At 33.1% G+C, this 22,500-nt stretch overlaps 4 protein-coding genes across 4 annotated transcripts in view; 1 reads left to right on the top strand and 3 right to left on the bottom strand.

Moving 5' to 3' along the window:
* The window catches only part of LOC133185415 (DDB1- and CUL4-associated factor 6-like), a 30,403-nt gene extending 17,138 nt beyond the window's left edge, over nt 1–13,265 (bottom strand). The window contains exon 1 of the mRNA XM_061320602.1: nt 13,256–13,265. The gene's annotated coding sequence lies outside the window, so the exon portion shown is untranslated. The remainder of the gene's footprint in view (nt 1–13,255) is intronic.
* Nucleotides 4,979–5,561, top strand: LOC133186004 (uncharacterized). The gene has a single exon (XM_061321286.1). The coding sequence runs from the start codon at nt 4,979–4,981 to the stop codon at nt 5,522–5,524; it is 546 nt and encodes a 181-aa protein (XP_061177270.1). The 3' UTR covers nt 5,525–5,561.
* LOC133185416 (uncharacterized) lies at nt 7,766–14,883 on the bottom strand. The gene is made up of 7 exons (XM_061320603.1): nt 14,749–14,883; nt 12,997–13,179; nt 12,149–12,233; nt 11,699–11,798; nt 10,747–10,873; nt 9,265–9,394; nt 7,766–9,081 (listed from the first exon to the last, which is right to left on the bottom strand). The coding sequence occupies exons 1-7, from the start codon at nt 14,821–14,823 to the stop codon at nt 8,468–8,470; spliced, it is 1,314 nt and encodes a 437-aa protein (XP_061176587.1). The 5' UTR covers nt 14,824–14,883; the 3' UTR covers nt 7,766–8,467.
* Nucleotides 14,884–17,301: 2,418 nt separating this feature from the next.
* Nucleotides 17,302–22,500, bottom strand: part of LOC133185414 (uncharacterized) — a 17,524-nt gene continuing 12,325 nt past the window's right edge. Inside the window, exons 6-9 of the mRNA XM_061320600.1 lie at nt 21,097–21,330; nt 20,496–20,561; nt 20,274–20,353; nt 17,302–18,774 (exon numbers count right to left, since the gene is read on the bottom strand). Coding sequence (XP_061176584.1) covers nt 17,508–18,774; nt 20,274–20,353; nt 20,496–20,561; nt 21,097–21,330 — 1,647 coding nt within the window. The 3' untranslated portion in view covers nt 17,302–17,507. The remainder of the gene's footprint in view (nt 18,775–20,273; nt 20,354–20,495; nt 20,562–21,096; nt 21,331–22,500) is intronic.

The raw sequence follows: 22,500 nt of genomic DNA, 5'->3' as shown, positions 1-22,500 counted from the left end.
GGTTAAATAAAAAAAAATAATTTTCGCGCGTTATGAAAAAAAAACGCGAATAAACGCGTAACCTTCGCGTTATAACGCGAAATTATACATATGTAGTCATGTTACTCAGGAACCTGTGATCTTGACCGACAGATAAAAAACATGAACACAGAGGGGGACTTCTGTGAATTTATAAATGACATTTCTTCAGAAGATGTAAAAGAGAATTGATGCGAGAACTGCAATATGCTGAGAAAATAAAGGGTGAATCAGCCGGTGTGTCTGAAAATCCTAGTCCTCAAGTCCAATTCCCACCCCAGCCCAGTTTTTGTAATGGGAAATCCCGGCATGAATTTGTTGAAATAAGTTGAAGAACATTTAGTCTTTTAAAAATTATCTATTCATCATATCACAACATAACTGGCTCTGAAATTAATATAAAACATACAATAACATTAGAATAGTACAATAAAATATAATAGTAGATGTACATAGGAATCATTATACAAATAGTGTTCTAAATAAATATTTCACTCTATCAGCTGTCTATGGAATTTAATACGCGCTACATGTGTAAAGGGAAATAACTCTTACAAGCTTAATCTTTAAAATCACTTTCCACAATCGTGAAGAGTTATCTTTCTTATATAATAAAATAACAAAATAGCAATGCATACCGGTTTATGGAACCAAGTCCATCTGACAAACTGTATGGGTCTTTACATCAAATATGATGATACAATTTCTGTCTCTGTCTCTGTCCAGGAATTTAATGTCAGGAAATATAATAGTTACAATACTGTAGATTTCAATAAATTCAGTAATTCACTAGAAAAACTTCTGTGTGTCTACATGACTATGAAATTTAAATCTGAGTAATATTCACACTGGACAATGTAAAACTTTCTGACCAATGGAATGCAAGTGTACAACCAATGAATGAGTGTAGGTATGAAATGTGTAGGTGGATCTAAAGGGATGGGTGGTATAACTTAAATACTTTATTAGTAATAGAAAGACTTTAGATTTTATTTATTTATTTAACTATTTTAAATTAATTATATTTATTTATCATTTATTAAATTATTTATTAGAATATACATCTACTACAATGTGATGTGACACAATTGTTCCGTAAAATATACTTTTACCTCATTATTGTCAATTTTAATTTCTGAGATCTTTTATTTCAAATTCTATAGAGAGTGTTCAATCTAAATAAAATTAGACTTGTATTTTCGCTCCGCTACTATACGCTTCGTATTGAAGCGTATAGGAGCGAAAATACAAGTCTAATTTTGATTAGATCGAGAGAGTGTTAAAAATGACGCCGGAAAGAGGGATCATTTTCCCGAAAGTTTCACTCTGGAAAAACTCGCATAGACTTTGAAAATGTTTGAACAGCATTGAGAAAGACAAAATGTGACGGCAAAAAAGATTTAGAAAGAGGAGAGACACATTCAATGGCGAGAAAACTTAAAATTTCAGCTTGTGATGATCCAAGTTCAAAATAACCTTTCGTGTTTCATTGTAATGAATAAACTAGATCATTAAAAAGTAAAACAAACGGGAGACCTATGCAAATGTCTCTGTTTTACATGGAAATTTTCGCGTTATAACGCGAAAATATTTTTTTTTAACCTACGAAAATGAGCTCAATGGGCTTTCATAGGAAAGTCACGTACAGGTGAATATAACGTAGTATTTTTTCTACATTGTTGGACCTCAGCCAATCAGAGAGACGGGAATTATGCAATCATATTAATTTTTTTCCCTTATGAATTTCAAGAAATAATGATAAAGTATATATTTTAGGTATCATAATTAAGGAAAAAGTATGTTATTGAGACTCAGCCAGACAAAAGTTCCCAGTGCCATGCAGTCGAGGTTGGATCTATTTACAGATCCATTGAAACAAGTGCTGTGGACAAGGCACCCTTTCCCGATATAATACACCATGAGGATTTTTTTCTTTATATTTTTTCTTCTATCAAATGACATCTATTATACCTGCTTCCCCAAAATCCCCAAAACAACTTTTAATAAACATGTTATTCAAAATCGCGCATAAGTTAGTAGAATTATAAAATTGACATGCCCTTTCAATTTTATCAGATGTATATATCAACATATATTTCATATATGTTGCCATTAGTCATCTTAAAAAATATTTTGTTAAAAATTGCTCCGATTCCATACACGAGTACTTTGATGTGATAAAAAGATGACGAGTTCCTCAATGACAACATCTATATGAGCCAGTGTATGAGAAAAGGGGTCTTATGACATAACGTCATAATGCACAGAAAACGTCATAAACGTCAGAATATTGCGCGACGTCTGCATTTTCAAAGACGCTCCATTTCAAAGTGGAAATAGATTACCTACGCTATTGAACGTTATCAGCTGACCATAGTAGTCACCACCATCATGTGATCATGGATGAGGTCAATTCTGAATTTCAGGTATTTATTTAAGATAATTTTACACATGTATGTACAATTTAGTCAACAATTATTAAGATCGATTATGTAACCTACCGACGCTACGTACAGCTATAAAGACCGGCATGGAATAAGATATTGTATAGCTGCTATAGATAACAGGTATTACAAGTTTTATGAAACATCAATATATTAATTTAATACCAAGGAAATAAATATAAGATTAAATCCGAAATGAACTGCAAAAAATGAATCAACATGAGCATGTGAGTCTTATTTTCTCGGTCAGACAGGGGCGTAGCTTCCATTGTGGCAATAAGGTAACTGCCATCACCCCCTCCCATAATTAACAATACATTGCAGAAAATATTTTGTAATATTATCAGCAAATCTTTAATGTACGTTCATATCATCAAGATTGGGCTCTACCTCCTTTACCGAAAAACTCCAGGCAGGTAGTGATGGGAAAATATTAAAAATCGATGAATGTTTGACAATTATAGTTTTGACGAAATAAAAACTAAGTTTGATAAAATGTGTATTCATCTGAAAATGCGTTACAGTTTTAGTAAACATATTGATTAACTTTTTAACATCACCAGAAATCCGAGGTCGGTGAGCTTTTAAATACTTTCATATATAATGTATAGTATCATATCCACGCTATGAAATTGGTAAAGTTGACGAAAATTCTGTGCAGGACAAGTATGATATTTGCATTTTAAAACCCCTAAATCCATTTTCTGCCCGGGGGGGGGGGGGTCAGTCCACTAAACCTCTACCAGGGCTCTGTTTAACTTTTGGACCTACTGGGGGCTTGAAGCGGCCCATAACCCCGGACCCTATGGTTTGACTCTATAGAATGTATTTAAAGTCAAGCTACGCCCCTGTCAGAATAATGCAGCTATGATGCGTTAAAGGAATTTCTCACATCACTTGTAAAACTGCATTGTTCGGTAATAAACTGCGAAAACAATACACACGCGCACACTGCAATGTGCGCGTGTGTATTGTTTTATAAGTTTATTACCGAACAATGCAGTTTTACAAGTGATGTGAGAAATCACTACAAGGAATTTACTTATAAATAACTTTTAGTCCATATCCACGTTATTATAAAAAGAAGAAAAACAAGTCACCGGCACAATAAATGTTCACATATATGGTAACTAGTCGGACGAGTGTTTGGATTTCTTACAGAACTACAACTTTCAGATTAGATGTTATATATTAAGATTTTAACACACAATTACGTTTTGTACAGTATTTTCAATTTTACGTTTACAAATTGCTTTAAATTAATCCTTGTACTTTCTTTAAATAGTTACATGTACATTAATGAATAAAAACGTCCAATAGATATTTTAAATTTCCCTCTGTTTACGCGGTGCTTAGCATCAGAGTTGTCATAACTCTCAGAATATTGACGGACAGACTAGATAAAGTCTACAAAAAATCAAATAAATAAAAATAATAATGAAGATAAATAAATAAAATTAGAGAAAGAGAGTATATACGAATTAAAAAGTAAATCATATTCTTTTCTCCAGTTTTAAATAATTGAACACAAATCAAGATTAAAAGAATAGAAATTAAAAAAAAAAATTATAATAATAAGAAAACCATACATTTTTTGCAAAATTCTACTATTTAAAATCAAAGTGGATCTTTCAAATTTAATTCTATGTCATTTATATAGGACTAATACATTTAATAATTATAAATGAACATGAAGTACATTTAGGGGATAGATTCGTTAAATAAATCAAGTAATTTATTATATTTCGTCGATTTCAAAGATTTAATAGTCTTTTAATTTTTAGGAACTAGATGATCTTTTCAATACACACTTTGGGTTGGAATCAGCTGCCAATTCACACTCAGATTTTGAGGAAGATCGTTCAACAAGCGATCAGGACGATACACCCTCTGATCCGAATAGATTAGACCGAATACGCAATTTTGTTCTCTCTCAATCAGGAAATGAATTGTCTGACTGTGAGAGTGAAAATGAAAATGACACCCCTTCAGAACTGAATGACATTAAACAAAATTGTAAATGTGGTCAGCGTTGCTTTTCAAAGTTTGAGAATTCCGTAATTCTTGACCATGTATTTAATGTTAGAGAAATGGAAAAAGATGTAAAAGATTTATACATCATGGGTTCTACTAGCATTGCCGGGTCATCTGTCACTCGAAAAGGATCAAGAGTCCGGAACTCGTACCACTACAGTTTTAGAAATGTGAAAATTTGTAGATCGACTTTCCAGTGTTTATTTGATGTCGGGAAAAAGTCTCTCTCTAATCTCTTGAAACATTATTCAGCAAATGGGGCCGTCCCTAGACGACATGGAAATCATGGAAGGAAGCCGAAGCATGCAGTCAGTTTTGACGATGTACAGAGAGTGGTAAATTTCATTTTGGGCTACGCCGAGGAACACGGCCTCCCTCAGCCTGCAGCCCCTAGAGGTAGGGATGATGAGCCTCCCATTTTTCTTCCTTGTAATTCGACGAAGAAAGCTATTCATGGCCAGTACAAGTCGGCGTAGCCCAAAATGATTGCGTACTTTGCATGGCGAGTGATTACTGGTTTGCATCATCAAATTACTTATCTGATGCAGGTAGTTGGTCATACACGATGTCTGATTGACGCAGGTTTTGCAAGGGCAAAAAAGCTGTTCCGTCGCACAGACTGTGATAGTATGAGTGAACTTCAGAGAGTTTTTGATCATTCTTCAACAACAAACAAAGGTATTCTCTACGACAACGGAAGAGAGTCTACATGGAAATACTACGGTTGGAAAGAGTTTTTGGGCCGTTTTTTCAACTCATTACCTGGTATTTCAAAATACCACTCTTTCCGATTTCATGTGGAATTTCCAGGATTTGTATTTGTAAAAGAAAATAGTGATTCGGCCGAGAAAAAAATCAAAATATCAAAACCAGATGGACTTCAGCAGATTCCGGGAAATTTTCCTAGGGAACTTGCACCCCTCGGAATGTCTAGAGAAAGAGCTCAGTATCTTTATAAGAAGGTCAGACCGTATGTACGTCCAAGATGTCAAGATGAATTATGCCCTCCAGCCCAGACTGAAGAATAGCTTACCTAGGCTATTTATTTTCCATTAAAAATGTGACAAATGCCATATTTTGTTTATTTCACAAACAACAAATATTGATTGTTAAACATTGTTTTGAAAAATAGAATTAATGCAAAAGAAAAACAATTTTAAATAGTACTCTGTTCATTAAAACCGTAATTTCACCGGGGTTGATATATGACGTTTTTGAAGTCAAAATACAGGATTATGACGTTTTAGCCATTTTTGCACTCTTTTGTAACCATAAAATGAAGCACTTATCATTAAGATATACTATTAAAACTTATATATTCTGATTCCTTGCGTTTTATTCTACAAGAATCAGCAAAAATCTGATTTTGTGATTTTTATGTCATAAGACCCCTTTTCTCATACACTGGCTCATATATAGTCTTTGGAGACCGAGTCTCCTAACAATCTGTTGGAATTTCCATGTGAACAAACCGTGCTCCTTTATTAGCCGAGCTTCTTTTGTATTCTTATGAAGTATAATTTATTCCAAAACTTCAACATGAAAATTTAAAAGAAGAAGAAAACTCTTATTTTAGTCTTGAATGCTACAATTCGACACATCGATAATGTTCTATATATCATTCCATTAATTCATACATCGAACCCTATTGAACTGAATATAAAAGACACCAAGGAGTCAAATAGATCTATTCATACATGTATCTGGATATTTCATTGAACATAGACTAGAAAATGTAACAAACGGGATATGATTTCAGCTTTTACCAAAAGATCGATCTATGAGTATCGAGGTCCCACAACAGGTGTGACGGTCGACAAAGGACGCTCACCCCTCCTAAGCAACTTATTCCGCCTTTGGTGTTCCCAGGAGCTGCATGCGTTTTTTCAATGTGGTCGAACGTATTGTTTATATACCATTTATGAGATTGCTTACTAATATTTTTAATTGCTCTTTTTTTCATAAGCAACATCCGAAAGCACAAACATTTTATTGTTTGTGTATATCTTCCAAGGAGAAGTCGAAGGAAATATATATAATAAATGTCTCAATGTTATTTATCTATGTCTCGGGTTTCACCAAGGGAACAAGATTTACTTTGTTTAATCAAGTTGTGTCCTCCACACACCTCGATCACTATTTAGTCATATATCGTCTTCGACAGTACGTGGCGCCTCATAGAAATCGCTGCACGGTACACGTGTTTTTTGTAACAACATTTTTGTGTAAATACGAATCATTTTGATTTACACATAGCAATAAATCAAAATAATAAATCATATTTACAGAAAAAATGTAAACTGGTGCTATTGTTACAAAAAAAGTTGCATGATAAACTAGCTTATTAATTTTAAAAATATTTTTTTAATTATCTGAAAATTAGGCTCCTATATTATAATATTATAATTACATTATAATCCCCCCTTTTCCCTCAAAGAATATTCTATTATCATTCTAAAGCGTTACTGGCATGCTATGTTATCTGCATGGTTGTGTCGAATGCAAGTTGATTTTGAACAGGTTATAATTAGCCTACGTTTATATAACTTCTGTTGTTCTTAGTGCGCTTTGACTTATTTGTTCGAATTAAAATATTGTCATTCTGATACAAGTTCGTGGGCGAACTATCTCCGATTTCGTGACTGCATATATAATCTGTTATCATAACTATAGTGGATAACCTGACATCTGAACATTTTAGTAATGTTATCGCTTTTTACTAGTACATACGTACTACTGACCAGTACAATTAGGTACAGTTGTACCCAAATTAAATGATTCAAGTAACTGTACCATTATTCAGTTTCACACAATTGATCGACATAAATTTTGAAAAAGCATCTCAATCATAAGCTGCTTTAAATGCAATTAACGTTCTTTAAATATTGTAAAACCTTTGAAGTTGCAGTTAATTATTGCACGCCACACGGAAGTCGTTATTTATAATTAACAGAAAACATTAATTTACTCCATTTAAATTAGCTGAATCTGATTCGCCGAGAAACATTCTTGTTGTGCAAATTCATGGAGACGACCAAAATCCTTGACATATCTAAAACTACACAGAAATACTGATAACACCAATTCAAATGCACCAAAAAAAGTCCTTGATCTATCTATATATGTACGAAATATCCCAAAATAATAACAATACAATAGCTTGATAAATACATGTACTGTGTTCTTATCATGCTTGTCTCCATTTTCTTAGACTGAAGAGTACATATTTAAATATCATAGTTACTACTTAGAAAACAAAGAAAACAGAGTGAAAAAAAAATAATCATGCCTTTATTAACATTTTAAAGCCATGGACAAATATACAACAATATTTACAGTTCCCTCATAATGAAGGACTTAAAAATGCCTGTTTTAAAATGCAGACAAACAAAACTTGACGACCCAGTATGTACAAAGTACATGGATGTATATTACTTCTAGAGAAGTAAAAAAGAAAGAAAGATGAAAATGGGTATTGGAATCATTACAATACGCAATATTCCAAATAAATCCTGTTTAAAGAAAGCTTGTGTATAAATTGTATAAAACTTCACTTTGTAAGTCATGATGTACAAAATAAATATCACACATGTAAAAAGTACAAATCACCGAGATATAGTGCCTCATCAAAATCACACATTCAAGAGACAAAGCAATAATGTAACAGGAAAGTTAGTATGAAGCTTGGAAATGTTACATTTTTTCTTTTTACAGTTTTCATTTAATTTAAGCTGAACTGCAATAACCAACCTAATTATGAACAACTTTCATTAAAAAAAAAAGATATTCATGTACCTTTACATACATGTACCCAAAATAATAAAAAAAATATCCCAATTACATGTAAAATTCAAAACATTTACAATTCAAGTATGTGTATACCCCTTGCGTATGGTGGAGTTAACAGTCAATGATTATCCTCTTGTCAGTGAAGATAAGGGGCACTTGTCAGTGAAGATAAGGGGCACTTGTCAGTGAGGATAAGGGGTACTCTGGTGCCCAAGATGAGAGGAGAAAGTTGGGGTGAATGGTGGCTGACTGTCAGTGAGGTAACCCTCTGTGATGGGGGTAGGGTTGATATCGCTCAGGGAGACAGGCTGATCAGACAGGAGCTGATGAAGAGAGTCTGAATTCTCCAGATTGCTCAGAAAAGAGTCCACAATGGACATCTCTGTATCACAGGTTGGGAGGGGAATGCCAGCAAGAGGACCTAGATGGAGATCCTGAGAGTCAGTGCTCATGATAGTATCTGTAATGTTTTGAAGTAAAACACAGTTCTCTGCCACAGTACTGGTGGAGATCAATGAATTGTTCTGGGCTACAAACTGACAGGCAGTTGTCAACTCGCAGTTTGTTGACATGGCAGAATTGTTCCACATATTGGAATGTGATTCCACTGGGACAGGGTTGGTGGTAGCTGGAGGAGTAGAAATGCTAACTGGATGATCATCTTCCATCTTTAAGACTTTGGAATCTGGATTCATGGATTTACCAGCAAAGCTCCATTGAGCTTCCAATGGCAAAAGTTCAGGTGCATCCATGATCTTAGTTTCTTTGCTAATTTTCCTCAAACAGTTAAAGAATTCTACAAAAGAAAGCACACTCTTTAAATAATAAGCTATATTCTTGCAGTTAATAACAATATGATTTTGTCATTATGATGTTAAACACTTGTTAAAAAAATCCCCAAACTTGAATTACTATGTATTAATTTAAATGTCTACAAATTACCACTGTAAATTTTCCTCATTATAAAAGCAATAAATACCTATCCTCAGGTTTGGAAGTGAGAGTTTGTCCTTGACCCAGTTACTGACAGACTGGGTGAACTCATCAGATGTTGTTGTGGTTACCATGACCTTGAAGGACTCAAAGAGAGGCTTCATCATAAAACTGAACTGATCAAGATTTAAGGATATTTTAACTAAAATAGCAAAAGAAAAAAAATATATCTGTTTTTCATTACATTTCAAAAACAGATTGCATCTTAAGGAGGAATGCCACACCAAAAATTTATTTAATAGATCTTTAAGAAATCCCTTTTAAACTATGGTTTCAGCATTGAAAGACCGATATTAGCTTTTAATTATTTTATATGAATTTTTTTGCACTTTATCAGACAAAATGAAAAAAAAATGTTTTATTTGCAAATAAGATGCTTTATGGTTTAAATTTTGCTATTAATAAATACATAATATGAATGTCTAATAAAATATGTTAATTAAGACTGAATAGACATTTTAATTTTTTAAATAAAACATTATTTATGAAAATAAAACACATAATTTGTGAATATTTTTTAAACCTATGGTTAAAATCTTCATAAAACTAGTCACAACTAGGGAGAATATGTTAGTCAATCATATTTTAAAAAGAAATTGAAATGAAATTGAAAAATTTTAGGGAGAATAATTATTTTAATATTTGGACCAATCCCGATCAAAATTAAACTGATCCCGATCAAAATTAACACAAAATAAATAAAATAATAATTACTGTCTTCTTTTTGTATTTACCACTAAGAAATCTATTTGATTATCAAGTTCAACTACTTTTTAACCTGTATTACACCTAAACAAACTAGTATTCTTGTGAAAATGTTATCTATTTTCAATTATTACAAAATTCTGGTTGGGATCAGTTTAATTTCGATTGGGATTGGCCAAAATTTTAAAAATTAATTTCTCTAAAATTTTGCAATTTCATTTCAATTTCTTTTAAAAAGATTACTGCCTAACATATTCTCCCTAGTTGTCACTAATTTTATGAAGATTTTAACCATAGGTTTAAAAAATATTCACAAATTATGTGTTTTATTTTCATAAATAATTTTTTTATTTAAAAAATCAAAATGTCGATCCAGCCTTTATTAACATATTTTATTAGACATTCATATTATGCATTTATTAACAGCAAATTTTTAACCCTAAAGCATCTTATTAGAAAATAAAACAATTTTTTCATTTTCTTTGAAAAATAAGAAAAAAATTCTTATCAAATAATTAAAGAGCAAATATTGGCCTTTTAATGCTGAAACCACTACTTATCATGGATGTCTTAAAGGTCTATGAAATAAAATTTTGGTTTGGCATTCCTCCCTTATTCTTCCCTCAGAGGTTTAACATTTCCAATAAGCAAAACAAAGCAATCTTTACCTGAAGTAAAATTAAGTGAAGAAATGAATGCAATTGCTTTCTCAACCAAAAACAACTGGTGCAACACAATAGAGGACACAAAATATGAAGGATACAAGGTAGAATTTCCAGTTTTTCCTGGTCTGGGCCATCACATATTCCTCATAGAGCTTGTCAATGTCTGTGCTGGGTGGTTCTTCTACTGTGTCCACTCCCGTAACTGGCAGCTCCTTCTGAAGGTCACTGAAAAAGTTAAAGAGAAAGAATTAACAATCAGTGTTTAAGTCACAGAAATGTAGAGGAATTTAAAGACTGATCCATCTTCCAAATGTCCTCTACAAAAGGTTTGCTGAGACAGCATGTTCCCCAAATTTATATGAATGAGATTTTTTCCAGTATAATGCTGCATTTCATTAATATACTTCACTGAATCATTTTTTTCTACATTTATTTCAAGTGAATCAACTCTTTTTGATGTAATATTGTTTTCAATAAATCATTATACAATCATTATACGATTATCTGGAAAATATCTCATGACAGCCAAGTTGTTGGATTACTTAACTAATAAATGTCTATAAGGTTATCACCTGTAAAAGATACAAATCATTATTCTTATTTCAAGCATACTAAATATTGTAGTACATAAATACTGATTATCTACAAGAATCTTACCCAAATTTCCTGAAAAATAAAACAAATCATTAAATAAACTGATACTTTTTTTTTCCTGAAATAAGAAAACTCATTTAGTATTGTTCATTTTCTAAAAAACAATTTTTTAACAAGTTCTAATTATCAATTCTAAGATTTATTTTGACTGCCTACAAAGAAAACAAAGTAAACTCAAATACATTATTTTCAAGTTTACAAGATTACATTTCATCTCTTATCCAACAACTTGGCATCATTATCTAGAATCTGGAAGAAATGAAAGAGAGACTTAGTACATAAGCATATAGATATATATAAAGTATACATACACAAACTATAATTAATCTCAACCATATACGTATAGTGATCATACATACAGAGCTTGGTCAAACATTTAAAATGTTTTTGACTTACTGAATTTGAGTACCCAAGGACTGGATTTCTTGCCGCAAAGCAGCCGTCTCATCGGTGAGCCCCCTACATTGGCCCTTAAGTTGCCGACAGTATTCAGCAGCTACAAGAGGGAGACAAGTCAAAATTTGGGGTAAGGTGCCCCCTCACAAAAGGGGACAAACTAAACAGACTTAGCACTAGAATGCCCCAAACGTTCCTCTCTCTAGTTTCCTATGATCATTTTTCCTGCATGTTCTCAGGATTTTCATTAGCAGTGAACCGGTTTTAGAAAAAAAAAAATCTTCTTGTAACTTTTATAATACCTTCAACAGAAGCACAGTAAAATGATTCAAGTCCAGAGAGAGCAAAGTTATCTAAAGATTCCTAACTACCCCTAACACTAGTAGGTGCCCATGAGTGACTATCCCCTTACAACTAATAACCTAACTCTTGCAAAATGGGGATACCTACTTTTAAAGAGCATAACAGCTTTGCTTTCCTTCTCCGACACATCTTCTAGGGAGGGAACCAATGACCTTAAACTTTCAAATCCTTTCTGTAAAAACAAACCAACGGGATTAACAAGACGATCAATATTTTGAATTTTTTTTATAACCCTGAAACTGTGAAAATCATCTGATTACATGAAACAGACACAGATCACAAAGAAATATCTTCTAATTTTAAAAATTTGTAAAATGTTCATCTCTAAGCAAGCACTGAATGTTAAAAGAAGGCATTTCTTTGTGGTAAGTTGTAAGCATTTTATTTGCCCCTAAATGTGATTGTGCAGAAGAGTAATTTCTACAACAGACTTGCATAAATATTATTTTTAAAAAAATGTTTACTTTGAATTGCTGAGTTTCACTCACAAAATTTTCTAAAACTCAAATTTTCTACATTCTCACATATTTAGGGCTAATAATTGAATCTTCAAGTTTGAATGATAGAATGCCATAAAATTTTTTATCCCCTTTGTCTTTCCCATACAAACTTACCCATGAATATTTTTTCTGCTATCATTACACCTTACCTGTCTTGGAAACAAAAGAGATATAGGGACACTTTTCCTAGCCTAATTTTTGGATACACTGGCCAATTTTGGTCAGGCTTTCTTTTTGCAAGTGGTACTACATTCAATACCCATGAAAAAATAACATACAAAATCATGCTCAAAAGCCAACTAAGGAAGACTTGCAAAAGAAATCAAGATCTTCTACTATAATACTTACCGTGCAATACTACTTAAATGTGTGTAACAAGAAGTAGAAAAAATATATCTAATTGACATTAAAACCCAAACAGAGGCCATTGCAAACCTGAATTTTATCCCTCCGTTTGTGCTCGGCCTTGATGTGTGACTCTCTTTTGTGTCTAGGGATTGGGTTAGCTGGTCGCCCACATTTGCCTGTTCTTGGAGACTGTGGGGAGGGTGGGGAACTCCCATCCGGTGGACTCTTGGTTGCCCGATGTCTGGTTTTTCTTTTCACTCTTCCATTTACCTATTTGATGGAAAATCATTAGTATTTCTTTCAAATTAGGAAATATCTGTACCGCTGTAATTGTGTAATGCCAAATACAATCTTCATTATATCCAATTGATTTGCTATTACAAAGAACTGTGAATGCTAACTCTTAATTCCTGCCTACATTTTACACTCATGCAATTCAACATGCTTGGCAAATTTGCTATTAAATTTTTTATATATTCAAAGTATACTTCATTAGATACTATTAATAATTCTATTACTATAAAGTCAATTAATTAATTGCTCTTCATTATATTTCATTGAAATCAGACTTAAAAACATGACAGGATTTTAAAATACTCATGGATATGGATAAATGACCACTTAATCTTTCAATATGTTAACCTAATCAAGAAAATGTGTCCGATTCTTTTTTTTTTTTTAAAGCAACTTTTGTTTCATTTAGGGGACTTATATATCTGACTTATTTACTAGAATTTTTTAGCTGTAGATCTAGATATTAAATATGAAATTGATCTTAATAATATTTCTCTATTGATTTCTATTGTGTCACTGAAATACATGACTTTTTAAAAAACTTTTTTAAATTATAGTCTCTTAAAGTTGTTAATATTTTCAACAATTTGTTTCGATGAGAGAGATTTTCATTTTTTTTTTTCCCTTTGTCACTATGACAGATGTTACAAATATAAATAATCATGGCCAGATAAAGATGAAAAACAAGAAAACACTTCTTCAGAACACCTATCTGACTTGAAGAAACTCTAAACACTAATAAAAAAAAATGACTAGACTTTGAGAAAATTATATCACATAAATGTGTACACACTGAGTTTATCTAGTTTTGTGTTCCTGTTTCAATAAAGCAAATAATAGCCATATTGTACAGTTAGTTAAAACATAGTTGTTCTCAGATACTGGTGAAACACACAGAGACATACATAATATTTTACATCTGTTATTTATGACTCTGGTGCGAATAATGTCAGTATTTCATCAAGTCTTATATAAACTTGCGCATATTTCAAATATATATAGCCTGTATCAAAGGGCAGATCACTCTAACTGTATACCATGGATTTTGAGCTCTTACTATCATGATTTTCGTGCGTGCACTTTTCATTCAGTACTCCTCGAGATTATTCATACCTTGATAGGGAAAACCCAAATATATTACAAATTACAAGGCAAAGATCAGCCAATCAAAATCATCGCATTCCGCAAACCACGTGACCATCATCAACTTACTATATAAACACCGAGCATTCCCTTAGCAATTTCTTGCCGATTGAGGCATTGACGAGCGCACACCTTGCAAATCAAAAAGCAAATAGGGCGCCAACAGAATACGAAATTTTTTGACGACAATGTCGTGGATACATAAAAAACATTGAAATAAGGATCACAGAGGATATGAAGTAAATGATACATTAAAATCAAGAAGAAATGGTCATGGAAAAGCTTCTCCAACTCTGGAACTGTGAGGAAAAGCAAGCGACATGTTTTACAGAATATTCTTGTTTTCAGCATTGACTCTCAAAGAATTGTTGAATCGAATAAATGTTTAATGAAATTTTTTACCTGTAATTTTTCAGTTATTTCCTTGTGGAGATTACTTAAGTCCAGTTCAGTTTGGTTAACGTTATTACCCGTCATTGTGACCTTGTCGAGTAATATAAGGCTGAGCGCCAATGTTATATACTGGCTATACCACAATGCATTGCGAAAATAGTCTCGAATCCACATGACAAAATCTTTTGTTTTGACTTTTATTTATTGTTGAACATTCCCAAAATTAATAAAAATGTTTTGACATTTTCCTGACTATTTTTAAATTGATAAAATTATTCGCGTTATTTTGCTAATTCAATATTAGTACGAAGTGTCATACTGCACTTTATGCACAAGTACTGCATATGGTTCATCAAATAATTTTCATAGATCTATATTGCATCTGAGATGCATAAGATAAAGATTTTTTTTTTTTGAAAAAAAAAGGAAATTAAAAATTTATTTTAAAAATTCATTTGTCCGATGTTGGAGACTATAGACCAATACTGGATTAAACCGGTTGGCCTAAGAGGCGGATCTTGAAATGTTTGCAAACGCATTTATTTAGAGCAATCAGAATATTTTAGTCTAGAATTTATAAATTTCAGAAAATGTCCGTATTCAGCAAAATTAAAGAAAAATGTTTATAAATGGGGGGGGGGGGGGGATTTGCACCCATTTAGGAATTTCAGTTTGAATAGTTAAATTTATGACCTTCCCCACCTCTATCAGAAATTATATAAGTTCATAGAAGAGCAATAATAAGGTTGTACATTAAGCAAAGTCGGCTTTAGATGTTCATTTTGAGCAACACTTTGCATATTAGTGATACTTTTATAACAGGTTTATTATCAAATACATGTAGCTATAATTACAGTGATCTACACAAAGTTCCATCCTGAACATGATTTTTAACTGTATCATAGCCCCTACTCCAGGACTTAATTTCAACATATCATTAAGCTGTGCCCTTTAATACCGAGATGTGACTTCAAATCAATGATGATAATTATCTTTTATATTTTCAATATTTATTATTATTATAATCAATATCAATATTATTTTTAATATTTTCAATAGTTGAAAAATTTTACTTGCCAAGGGTTTAAACATTGACATTTTGTGACAGCTTAAACTGGACAGAAAAAAAGACATTATTGGCACATTTGGGAAAACTTTCTACCCCAAATAAGAGTTAAACACCACTAACAATCGGATTTAATTTTCATTTTATGGTTTTATTATATGTGCATCCTTATTTCATAATAAGATTTTCTTTTAAAAGTCCCTGCACAACAATTTATCTCAGTTAAGTAATTCCTATCAAATACATAATAAATCTAGAGTTGACAAAAGTACACTGTATATGACCATGCAAAATTCTGATTTTGTTAAGTATTAGGCCATTCCAAGTTTTTTTTTCTCTGTTTAGCGTCCAGCCATATTTCAAAAACCTACCTACCTATTCGCAAAAAAACAAACAAGCCCCAAAAATAAAACACAGATTTTATAGTCCTAAAAATGACCCCATTTAAACAATTTGATTTCATAAACCTATTTTTCTCATAAAAAGTTCAATTCCTTAGTAAAATGAAAGTACTTAATACAATGTACTTACAAGACACCTCACACTACATATTCTAGACAAATGTATAGTAAAATTGACAGAGTTCAAAGATTTTGACTAGAATAATTAATTTCACGACTCCAATTCTTGTTTGTTCGTTTTTTTATTGGGGGGTCAAAAACCAAGGAGCACACGGACGTTAAACATATAAAAACTTGGAATGGCCTTACTTAGTAATGTTTAGGGTAAATCCTGCTATAAGGCCCCAAAAAATAATAGTCTTGTTTCCTGCTACCTGCCTGAAAAAAATAGGGTAGGTAGGTAGGAAAATTATTATTTTTTTTTTTTTATTTTTTCCAACAGCATTTTTTGGATATAAACAAATACAAGATCAAATTAAACATGTCACAGGTCAATAATATTGTCTTTTAAAATCAAATTTCATGTCTTCTGATGCACAACTCGAAAGGTATTTTATGAAAGTCCATATTTAAAACATAGAATTTCATGAAATGCTTGTTTTGTGTGAATATGGAACCAATTAAAGTGACAGAATGATGGAATTCCAGAAATTCCCTTTTTTTTTTCTTCCAAAACTTAAAAAAAACTTTAGGGTCGGGGGAAAAAAAATAGGGTCGGTCGGGTAGCAGGAAACAAGACTATTTTTTTTTTAGCCTTAATTATTCCTTCTCCGTACCTGTCTCATCTTTTCAAAAAATTTTTTTTTTATTTCTTCAATAATGCAATACTAGTTTTTTTTTTACAACAGTTACACCAACAGAAAAATCCAAATAGTGAGGTAGAAATCTCTGCTGCTTAAAATGATGTACAATATCCATTACAAACTAGAGGTATATGTTAGGCACAGTGAGCTCACAAAATGATACCCCCATCTCCGATGTGATCATGGCAAAGTGAATTTCTTGGCAGTTTGTAAATGAGATTCTGTGAAAGTTCCATTGGATACCCCAAAGTGTAGCGGATGGACATACAAAAGTGTAATAATAAATACACTATATCATTACCTGCCTCTCTGTTTACAGTATGGTTTAGACAAAGATCAGTGCACACTGAGTATAAATCAGCTAAGTATAATATAGAAGTAAAATGTACAGAACAACATGATAATCTAAAAGAAATGCACATGTATTTTGGAATTTCTACAAATGAGCATCTAAACATTATTTCTGGTATTTAATACACAAGCTATCATTTAGTATGATTACCAAATAATAGTCTCCATGGATTTGGACCTTTGAAGGTTGGACAAAGGCTTGCGTTTCCGAGGTGGGGTTTTACAGCCCATGACTGGTAAAGGCATTGAGTCAATATCTGTCTCAAGAAATCTCTGTTGTTGCTTTGTATTGGGATTTTCAGAAACATCCAAAGACTCAGCTAATCTTTCACTCCTCCCTAAGCTCGATTCTGTAACCGCAAGAGAGTTTTCTCTCTCTGAAATCCTTGTTTTCTGGATTTCTCCTCTTTGTGTTGGATCAGACTTCCCACAGTCTCTATTTTCTTTTAATTTGAATGATTTGTTGTCTCCAATTGGAAAGTTGCGGACATTATGCAGACCATTACTGATTGTCATGGTAACCCTGGATTCACTTCGAAGTTTTGGAATATTTCTTGGTGGAATCTTTGGCTTTTCCTTTTTGGGGCCTCCTTTTTCTAACAATGAAACTTCACTTTGTTGTTCTAAACATTTTTTTGCTGCCACATTCTCTTTTCCATTGTAAGTTAAAGATGAATGTTTCTTGGGTGCAGAAGAGTATTTATCTGGTGTTATCAAGTACTTGCTGAAAGAAAATCTGCTCTCTCTTGTTGTTAACAGATTTTCCAAAACTATATGTTTAACTTTTGATTCTGGGGATGAAGCGCTGGCTGAAGAATCACTTTGAGTCAATAAATTGTCATTCTGTAATTCATTCACTGGCTCTGTGAACACACGATCATCATCAACAGACACCCTATCTTTAATTTCTTTATCTTCAGTAGATTTCATATCAAGCGATTCAATCTCTGCATAAATTTGTTCCTGAGGGAAAAAAGTTTTTAGGATCTTGATTGGCGGACTGAAAGTCTTTTCTTTAATGGGACTGTGCCAACCATCTTCTCTCTGTGTACCTTGATTAATGGGACTGTGTTCATCCACTTCCATAGAGCTGCAGGATTCAGTTATGCTCTGTCTCGCAACAGTATCCTGATCATTATTCCTTATATCTCCTGGCTGTAAAACTCTTGCTTGGTCAACTACCTGGTCATGAGATGCTGGTTGAACAGCTTCACTATGGTTTCCATTTTTGTATGATTTGGGAGGGACAGGAGGGGGTGAAGGTGACTTCACAAGCTGAGTGACTTCTGCAGGCTTTTTTCTGGGTGTCGGTTTGGGTTTCCATGGCACAGCATACACAGGGGATTTCTCTGTGATACTGGAGGTTGGTGTGCCTGGTAATTCAGTAGGAGGGAAGGACTGAATCTCAGTGTTACTGGAACAGAAAATAACATTCTTACTTTTACTTTCCTTAACAAAGTACAAGATAGGCTAGGACCTCTTTCTGGTACATGGTTTTGGGTGTTGGGCACCAGCATGAGATACATATTGTGTATTAAAAGTTATAGTTACACTATAGATATCAATTGGCTATTGGTAAATACACTCACAGTTTTTCATTCACGAGGGGCGAAGCCCCGAGTGAAAAAAAACTGTGAGTGAATTTACCAATAACCAATTGATATCTATTGTGTACTGGTAAATGACTTGTACCAGAGGACCAATGAGAGAAGAGCAAGCGGAGTCTGTATAAATAGCTGTCTCCATTTGAAAGGATTATATTTTGCGAGGATGCACCCACTGCTGGATTTTGATAATCAGAAATTCGGAGTAATCAATCAATGTATAATTAATGGGTATGTATGAAAATGTTTTTCCTTCGGAATAATGAAGACACATGAGGATGTGTCCACTGTTGCATTTTGATGATCAGAAATTCGGAGTAATCAATGTAAAATAAATGGGTATTTGTGAAAAAAATTTTCCTTCGGAATGTTGAAGACACAGAGGACATGATTTTTTGTTGGCTACAGAGGTAGCGATCGTAGACTTATGTTGAAACTGTCAACCCTAAGAGAAGTTTCATCTTTTGAGATTGATTTTTTTTTTTTTAAAAGGGGGGAGGGGTTTAATGGAAAGAATTACCATTGAAATTTTCAATACGGCGTTTGATGTGTAGAAACTGTGAAATGATTCTGCATTCTAATGAAAGTTGCAGTGGTATTGGTAGTAAAACCGGTCACTTCTGCTGTTGAATTGGTATTTGGAGACAGGAAAGATGATGATGAGAATTCGATATAGAACGTATCATCAACTGATTAAGGATATGTGGAGTAAAAATATGGAGAGAATATCAACAGGTCTTGAAATTGTAATTGTTGACTTGATTGCCAAGGTGTTGAAATTGACATCATTCATTCATCAGTCAAGGCCTTGTCACAGTATGGCTTGATGCCAGAGAGTGGGCACAACTTAAAAAACTGTGATTCTCCTGGTAAATACACCAGAGCCACATCAAAGTTAAATCTGAATTAACCACCAGTCCTATGGTACAATCTCAGATATGCAAGCTTGTGCTCTACATTTTAAACAGAGGTAAAATGTATATCATATTTGACAAAATTCCATCAGAATTGAGGAAATTCTGTAAAATGTTCCACTTCATCACCCTCTTGTGGTCTCCTTGTATGTTTTGAATCAAAATCAATGCTGGTTATAAAACAAGCATGATTTCAAGTTCTTTATTGCAAACTATCTCAATTTTAACTGTTTTTATTTTTAAAATCAAATAAGGGGCCAAATTCGGCCATTATCATACTTTGTCCTTTAAAGTAGCAAATACATTAAATTTGAACTGTTTATGAAATACATGTATTTAATGTATATATTATTTACGGTAAGGTTAAGAAATTACTAAAACACATCTGTTGATACCTATTCTCTGTAGTTAGTATCGTCTGCCCAGCATCAGTCATTTGTATTGCATTTTTTGGAATTTGATATTCTCCAAGTTTCTGCAGAAAGAAAATGCAAAATTCAAATGATAAATTGTGCATATTTAGACTGACCAAGCACAAATAACGTTTACATACAGATGTCACAATTTTAAAATGATCCCCCCCCCCCCCCAATGAAGATTGTCTGTAAAATTCTTACTGGAAGGGAATCACTCTTATAACTACCAGAATTTTCATGAATGTCTTCCTTCAGGGAGCTTTCCATCTGCAATGTATAAATGTATACAAAAGGTTATTAAATTTTGGGAGCCACATGCATTATTTGTAACTTTTTTTCCATTTTAAAGTTGATGTAGTGATATTCATGCCTTCAGATTATATAAACTAGAAATTGAAATCCTTTAACATTCTTCTGATTACAATATATGTACTTTTTTCTGTGTGGGATTAGTTTATGCTACATATGTAGTCACATTTCTTCTGCAGAAAATTTGACACAGAGTACTTAACTATCATGCATTCAAGACATGCAATGGTAATCTAAGAAATCCACGCGATTTTCTACCCTCAGATGGAACAGAAATTGTGATTCTGCAGTATTAGTCACTATTAGATTATGCCCCCTTAAGAAATAGTACATTTACAGTATTTAGATTTTTTATGAATCTCTATCAATATTTGTAATGTTTAACTGTGACCTACATTTGTGTTTTGAGGTAGTCCTACTCATCCATTACAAATACATGAATGAAATTCTTAGCTACTTGACTAAAGGACTTAGTTGTTGTAACTGCACCTACCAGAGAGGACTGTGAGTCTAACAAAGCTAGGTTTGATCCCTGTAAATGTTTTGGTGGTGTCTTCCCAAAGGTAGAGAATGGAGAATCTGGTGGCCCCCAGGGTTCAATGGACAAACGCTTTGATTTGGGACGTGAGAAACTAACAACTTCTTCTTCATCATCAGCAAAGCTGAAAGTCCTTGTTGGATTAGTTGGACATGGACTCTGTATCTCAGCACTCCCTCTATAATACTTCTTATCATCCAAACATGTTTAAAAAAACGAAACTAATTAGTAATATAATCATTCACATTATTAATTGTATATTTAATTTGCTGCACTTGAGGTTCTTAGAACTTGATTTATCTAAGGTGGTCATAGTTGTAATATATTTTGAAATTTTTAACATTTGCTTTTCCATTCTGTTTGGAAATGAAATTTCAATTTATTTAGTGATTTTCATTGGAAGTGCAATTCTGATCAACTAAAAAACAAGAGGCCCATGGGCCACATCGCTCACCTGAGCACATTAGCTAGACACAAATTAGTTCAGTATTGAAAAGATTTCTGGGGGTTTGGGGGGGGGGGTGAATTTTAAACTACCTGATGATGCTTCCATGTCAATATAACAAATGGCTTTGTTGTACTTGAGAAGATTTAAAAAAAAATTTTCCCATATATTCCTTTGTAAAATTTTGATCCCCCATTGTGGCTCCTCCCTATCCCAGAGGTCAACATTTGAACAAACTTGAATCTACACTACCTGAGGATGCTTCCATATCAATATGACTAAACATAGCTTTTCTGTTCTTGAGAAGAAATATTTTTTCTATGTGTTCTTATGTAAAACTTTCAATCCCCATTGGGCCCCACCCTACCCCTGGGGGTTATCATTAGAAAAAAAATTGAAATTACACTACGTGAGGATGCTTCCATATCAAAATGACTAAACATGATTTTCATTTCTTGAGAAGAAGATATTTTCCAATATGTTCCTATGTAAAAAATTTTTGATCCCCCATTGTGGCCCATCCCTATCCCGGGGGGTCATGATTTGAACAAACTTGAATCTATACTACCTGAGGATGCTTCCATATAAATATGACTCATCATGACTTTGCTGTTCTTGAGAAGAAGATTTTTAAAGGTTTTTCCTATATATTTCTATGTTAAACTTAGATCCTCCATTGTGGCCCTGCCCTAGCCCGAGGGTCATGATTTGAACAAACTTGAATCTACACTACCTGAGGATGCTTCCATATAAATATGACCAATTAGGGCTTTGCTGTTCTTGAGACGAAGATTTTTAAAGGTTTTTCCTATATATTTCTATGTAAAACTTTGATCCTCCATTGTGGACCCGCCCTACCCCCGGGGGACATGATTTGAACAAACTTGAATCTACACTACCTGGGGATGCTGCCA

The sequence above is a fragment of the Saccostrea echinata genome, unplaced genomic scaffold (assembly GCF_033153115.1).
Source record: "Saccostrea echinata isolate AGI-Se365-2 ecotype Australia unplaced genomic scaffold, CSIRO_AGI_Sech_v1 ptg000012l, whole genome shotgun sequence".
Taxonomy (NCBI): domain Eukaryota; kingdom Metazoa; phylum Mollusca; class Bivalvia; order Ostreida; family Ostreidae; genus Saccostrea; species Saccostrea echinata.
The sequence above is the reverse complement of the archived record's forward strand: the minus strand, read 5'-3'. Positions and strand labels throughout refer to the sequence as shown.